This window comes from Oculina patagonica, unplaced genomic scaffold (genome assembly GCF_052425735.1).
Source record: "Oculina patagonica isolate OP01 unplaced genomic scaffold, crgOcupat unplaced1172, whole genome shotgun sequence".
Classification (NCBI taxonomy): domain Eukaryota; kingdom Metazoa; phylum Cnidaria; class Anthozoa; order Scleractinia; family Oculinidae; genus Oculina; species Oculina patagonica.
Genome location: NW_027557164.1, coordinates 656 through 6447, shown reverse-complemented (window position 1 = coordinate 6447; position 5792 = coordinate 656). Strand labels below are relative to the sequence as shown.

The window sequence follows — 5792 nt, the reverse complement described above, 5'->3', positions numbered from 1 at the left end:
CTTCTCCTTTTCCTTCCCTACCCTCCTCCTCGCTCCCTCTCCCTTCCTCCTCCTCATTCCCCTCCCCTTCTTCTCTCTACCCTCGTCCCCTCATTGTCCTCGTCCGTGTCATCTTCCTCCTCCTCCTCCTCCTCCTCCTCCTCCTTTTCTTCTTGTTCTTCTTGACGTTGTCGTCGTTGTTGTTGTTGTTGTTGTTCTTGTAGTTGTTGTTGTTGTTGTTGGTCTTCTTCTTCTTCCACTGTCATCTATCACGTAGACTGTTCGGAAATTTATCATGACTTATTAATTTTCATCCTTAATTGGAGCGATGGAGATCGAGTAAAGTCTTTTTATGGACGTTATTTTTACGTTTATGCAACAAAATACAAAGGCGATTTTATTTGTTTGTGCAGAGACCTGAACAAAGTGGATGATGGTATTGGTCACAAAATTGGCATGTTTCTTCAAGCCATCACAACAGTGCTGGTCGGTATTGTCATGGGATTTGTTTATGGGTGGAAGCTTACTCTCGTAATGATTAGTGTGAGTCCACTGATGGTAATTGCAGGCGGATTAATTGCAAAGGTAACTTGATAATGATGATGACATTTTATTTACTGTGTGCTATTGACACTTTGAGTTTAAATTAACTAGGGAATAGCCATCGAGACATATTTGCGTTATCCACTGTAGAAAACGACGGAGTAGTTGCAAGAAGTCTTGTTGACGGCAAGGTCGCGACTGGTGTCTGCCAGCGATCCTATTTATCCAATGGGTGACTATTAGTAAACTTCATTATGATTAGCACGGAGCGCTAATGCCTAGCTTGCGTTGCAGACTATACCGGGGTTGTAGTTCGTCTGCAACGCAGGCTACCTCATCCCTCATTACCGCAAGTCTTAACCATAAGTTATCGATACTCGTAAAATTAGTAGAATTGACTAATAGATCACTAACTGGGTTATGTTAAAGCAGTTAGACCACTTTTTTTATTTCCGTCAAATTTGATAGCTGGTAAAAATAAGGGGCTCGACAAGTATCATGATCACCCATAGAGACTTCGAGTTCTTAGTCTGATTGTTTTTTGGTCAACGATGGTTTAGCCAATCAAATTCATGGATTTGCATTAGGCCCCCGTTTTAATACACAGTTGATGTCGTATTCTGTCGGTATCGATGAGATTCGTTGAAATTGGAGGCTAGTCCGATAAATTGAATCGCCTCATAAATTTTGCAATGAGCAGTTGATTATATCATTTCGTCATTATCATGATTGAAATTTCGCAGATAATGACGTCGATGACAACCAGAGGGCTTGACGCTTATGCCAAAGCTGGAAGCATAGCAGAAGAAGTTTTGTCATCAATAAAAACTGTTGCCGCATTTGGAGGAGAGAAGAAAGAAATTGCGAGGTAAACCAGAATTCTGAACATTAGTTTGGCCATTCAATTTTTTCTTTTTATTCACGTTCTTGAAAATTCAAATGTGCTATGAAGACGGTTGCTTCAGAAAAATTATCATTTTAAACTGATGCCACATACCTGCGTTTTCTTGTTGGAAAGTACTGGGCAGTGGAAAATAAACAATAATAGTTGCACTTCGTGCAATACATGTAATGGTATGCTATGTAACCATTTCTATGTTAAACTGAACCTGCAGATATTCCTCCCACCTGGCAGAAGCTCGAGACTTTGGTGTCAAGAAAGGTTTTATGACAGGACTGGGAATGGGTTTCTTCCAAGTGATCATTTATAGCAGCTATGCTTTGGCCTTTTGGTATGTTTATGGTAAAGTGGTGAATATAATCAGTAATTTGTATTTACCACGTTTAGGTGCTGTTTGTAAGGATTGGAGTTAGCTTGTTTCAATATGGTGACAATTTTTTCAACCTGTCAACGAACGCTGCCTTGTTTTACGTTTTTTCTTTGCCGCGGTGGTAGTGAAGACGGGTAATTGACGACCTTATAATGTCATTGGTTTGAATAATTCCTCGTAATTTTCATTGAGTGTGATGAACTCAGAATCTACTGAGTCTGACATGTTGGCCACTTCATCTGTGTAAGCGATTTGTTTTTCCTTTTATATTTTTTTCCCCGAAGGCCTGAATTCTAAGCACCTTGCATGCCCCGAAACGTTTTTAAATTCCCGCAACCGGACCAGGCGCGTCTAGTGTTTGTGTCAGATAATGATGCAACAGAAATTATTTATATAACTGTATCTACTGCAGAACGTATCCTTCTATGGAAGATTTAATTTACTTGGGTTGTTTGACAGGATGGCTGGAATAGTATAGGTTAATTAGGTCGAATAATTCGAAATATACCAAACAGACGTGATAGGGAAGTGTTTATCAGTACACTTATCAATATTTATTTATTAATGTATTTTTACCAATATCGACAGGTATGGTTCAAAATTGATCATTGATGAGGAAATGAATGGAGGACAATTACTTATTGTAAGAAGTATAGTATCACTGTATTATATTCGTGAACAAGGGATGGGGTTTGCCTCGCGATGACAGAACTATTAGATTATGCACCTTGTTAGTTTTTTTTTGCCAACTATAAATAGTGTGGAAGAAAGAGTGACAGATATGCATACGTGATAACAAAAATATATTCTACTCATATAACTGGCAACAAACACTTAATTGGACGATGCAGAAAGCTTGCTGAAGTTAATTGTCATTTTGTCAAGCGTAATGTTGTTCTTGTGCACGAGGTCTGGGCAGCCACACTGGTGTCGTTCTTGGGACACACACTTGTTGACTTTAGAATGAAATAAAGTTGTTTTCATCCAACAAAATGTTTTTTTTTCCAGAATTACACTAGCTAGCAAAACTTTCATTTTCATTGTTTTGTATGTAACATGTAGCTTTTTATTTTCTTCAGGTATTTTTTTCAGTTTTGTTTGCTGCCATGCAACTGGGTCAAGCCGGTCCCAACATGGAAGCCATAGCAACAGCAAAAGGAGCGGCTTATAAAGTGTTTCTTATAATTGACAGGGTAAAAAGAAACTATCGATTATTGATAATTGATGTCAGAAATATTCACAGTCCATTCAAAATACCTAGAGAAAGGTTTTCTTGAGAAACCTGCGGTAAATTATTAGTCTTTTTTGATGTAAACCTTGACAGAAAGCCTGACCTAAGTCCACGACCGCCACAGAGTTAAACTCTTCGGAATTGAAGCGTTGACGGTACATTAGTAATTCACTTAATCGAAGCATTGCTTGCTTAGTACATTACATACGAGTCAATGTGCTGCTCTCTCCTGTTGTGACCTCACGGCACACTTTCTCATTTTGTTTGTTTAAGGTCCCTCCAATTGATTCCAGTTCTACGGATGGAATAGAAATTGAGCAAAGTGCTTTCAAAGGAAACATAAACTTCAATAACATCGAGTTCATTTATCCGTCAAGACCAGACGTAAAGGTAAAAGGAATTTTGTTAACATCTTTTCTCTGAGTAGAATGAAATAAATTTGTTTCGTTTTTATAGTGGTGGGCATTTTTCGTTGTGTCATCTTCATTCCAGACGCACATTCGTTTTCTCAGTGACGTCGTTTGAGATTGGAAACTACCGCTTAGTACATTGAGTAGTTGTGTGGCTCTAAAAAAAACTCTTTTGATTACGAATGTTCTTGCTGGAACGGTGCTGCTTGCAGCGTTGACGATTCGGAGAGTACAAGACGAGGAGCAAAATGTAGCGTACAGTCAAAACCCCGCTAACGTACGTCTCCTAAGGCAGACACCTCCCGTAAACAGACACTTCATCGTGGTCCCAGCCACATACAGCTACTTCATCTTTAACCTGCCATAAGCGGAAACGTCTTCTTAGCGGACTTTTCTTTTTCCTATGGGTGTCCGCTTACTACTCGACTTCGTTTTCGGTGAGCGCCGATAGTCAACGAGGCGTATACGGGGGGTTCAATTGTAATTTCGCCTTACCAAAAACGTAATGACCAAACATATTCCTAAAATGAGATTTAAGCCTAGAGTACTGACCTATATAGGCAATGCAGATCTTCATTTGACCGGTAGTGAACGCTACACTCGGAACTAACCTAATAACCCATTCTAGCGGAGAAACAACAGTAAGACTCAAGAAATGGAACGTGTGCACAACAACTCGTCCCATGCTTTTTCGGGAAATGCGGTTGTCGTATTTCCTAGCAACCGAAGGCTTAAGGAGGCTCAATGTAGTTTTTTTAGCCGAAGGGTGGTTGTTTTGAAAATTAAAATTATCTAGAAAGCCAATGTTCGATTTTTGCCAAAATATAATACACCATAATGATGAAAGATGACCAAATTTTAATTTTTTACCCGTCACTTAAGCACAAAGGTTACCATAGCAACCATTGACGTTTTCTTTTGTTCTCAAACAAGCTTGATTTTCTCGAAATCTAGACTGACTCTTGGTATTTATTTTTTGATATGTTCAAGTATAGTAAATTGACTACCTGTACAAAAATTTTTAGGTAAATCTGTAAGAGCGTTTAAGAGTAAATCAAGAATGAAGTTTTTGTTATTTTCTTATAATTTCCTACAATTGCCAGTCGATATATTTCTACAAATTAAAACAGAAACTCTTTCGCTTTTAGTTAATGGTTTTTGACGGTGTAAGTATTTATATTTCAGTGAGAGTAACTGCGCTAAAATAATACAAAACAATTAAAAGCGCCTATTTTATATTAAAACGGCGTTTTTCTGAAAATTTCATTCTTCGTTTACATGAAAACGCTCTTACAGATTTTTCTAAAATTTCGTCAACAGTTAGTCAATCTACTAAACTTTAACATATCAAAAAATAAACACCAAAAGTCAGTCTAGATTTCGAGAAAATCAAGCTTGTTTGAGAACAAAAGAAAACGTCAATCGTTGCTATGGTAACCTTTGTGGCTAAGTGACAGGTAAAACATTAAAATTTGGTCATATTTGATCATTATGGTGTATTTTGGCAAAAATCGAACATTGGCTTCCTAGAAAATTTTAATTTTCAAAACAATCACCCTTCGGCTAAAAAACTTCATCGAGCCTCCTTAAATTCCCATTAACATTGTGAATGAGATTGCATTTTCTTCTCCATATGTAGTACTCACCAACGTATTGATAAATGGAAAGGTAAGCAGCAGTTTTTGATGAAAATGTTGATCTTTTTTTCTCAGATTTTGAACAGTTTGAACTTGACTGTTGAGAGTGGCCTGACTGTTGCATTGGTGGGTGAGAGTGGCTGTGGAAAAAGTACAGTTGTTAAGCTTCTACAGAGATTTTATGATCCCAATAGTGGGGAGGTAAGACCCTCTATAATGTCTAAACTTGTTAATAGGATGCTTTAACAATTTGCTCTAACGAAGTGCTTACGCTCGAAACGCTAGCTATCTTTAATGGTAGTAGAATGGCAGTAGTTGAGTTTAATTCGCTCTATAGTTCGTTAATCAAACGAGCGATCAAACAAAATTGAACGACTGTGGAGAAAAGATCCGAATTGTTTAAGGCAAATGTGATTAAGACAGAATTAGACGAAATGAAGGGCTGTTACTAATAAGTCAAAGCTATGACAACATTTGGGAAAAAATAACCGTTGAACGTTTTGGTAAATAAAAAGATAACAGCATAGTTAATAACGAACTTTGTGTTTCTAAGTTGCTCGCCGAAGTGGCCAGCTAAAACGTGTCTTGAAAAACTAATCTCCTGATCCATTTAATAATGTTTGATGCTGGAGATCTGTACGTCGCATTTAATGCACTCGTCTTAAGGTGGCTTAATACAGTTTTGAGGGGGTAAGTGAGCCCAACTTTTACCTCTCTTTAA

At 37.8% G+C, this 5792-nt stretch overlaps 1 protein-coding gene across 1 annotated transcript; it reads left to right on the top strand.

Annotated features, from left to right (window-relative positions):
- Nucleotides 1–392: 392 nt before the first annotated feature.
- LOC144639668 (ATP-dependent translocase ABCB1-like) lies at nucleotides 393–5272 on the top strand (the record flags this gene model as incomplete). The annotated part of the gene is made up of 7 exons (XM_078498950.1): nucleotides 393–564; nucleotides 1266–1390; nucleotides 1638–1754; nucleotides 2382–2436; nucleotides 2873–2986; nucleotides 3298–3414; nucleotides 5147–5272. Coding segments are annotated over 7 exons (826 nt in total), but the record flags the coding sequence as incomplete, so codon positions are not given.
- Nucleotides 5273–5792: the final 520 nt, after the last annotated feature.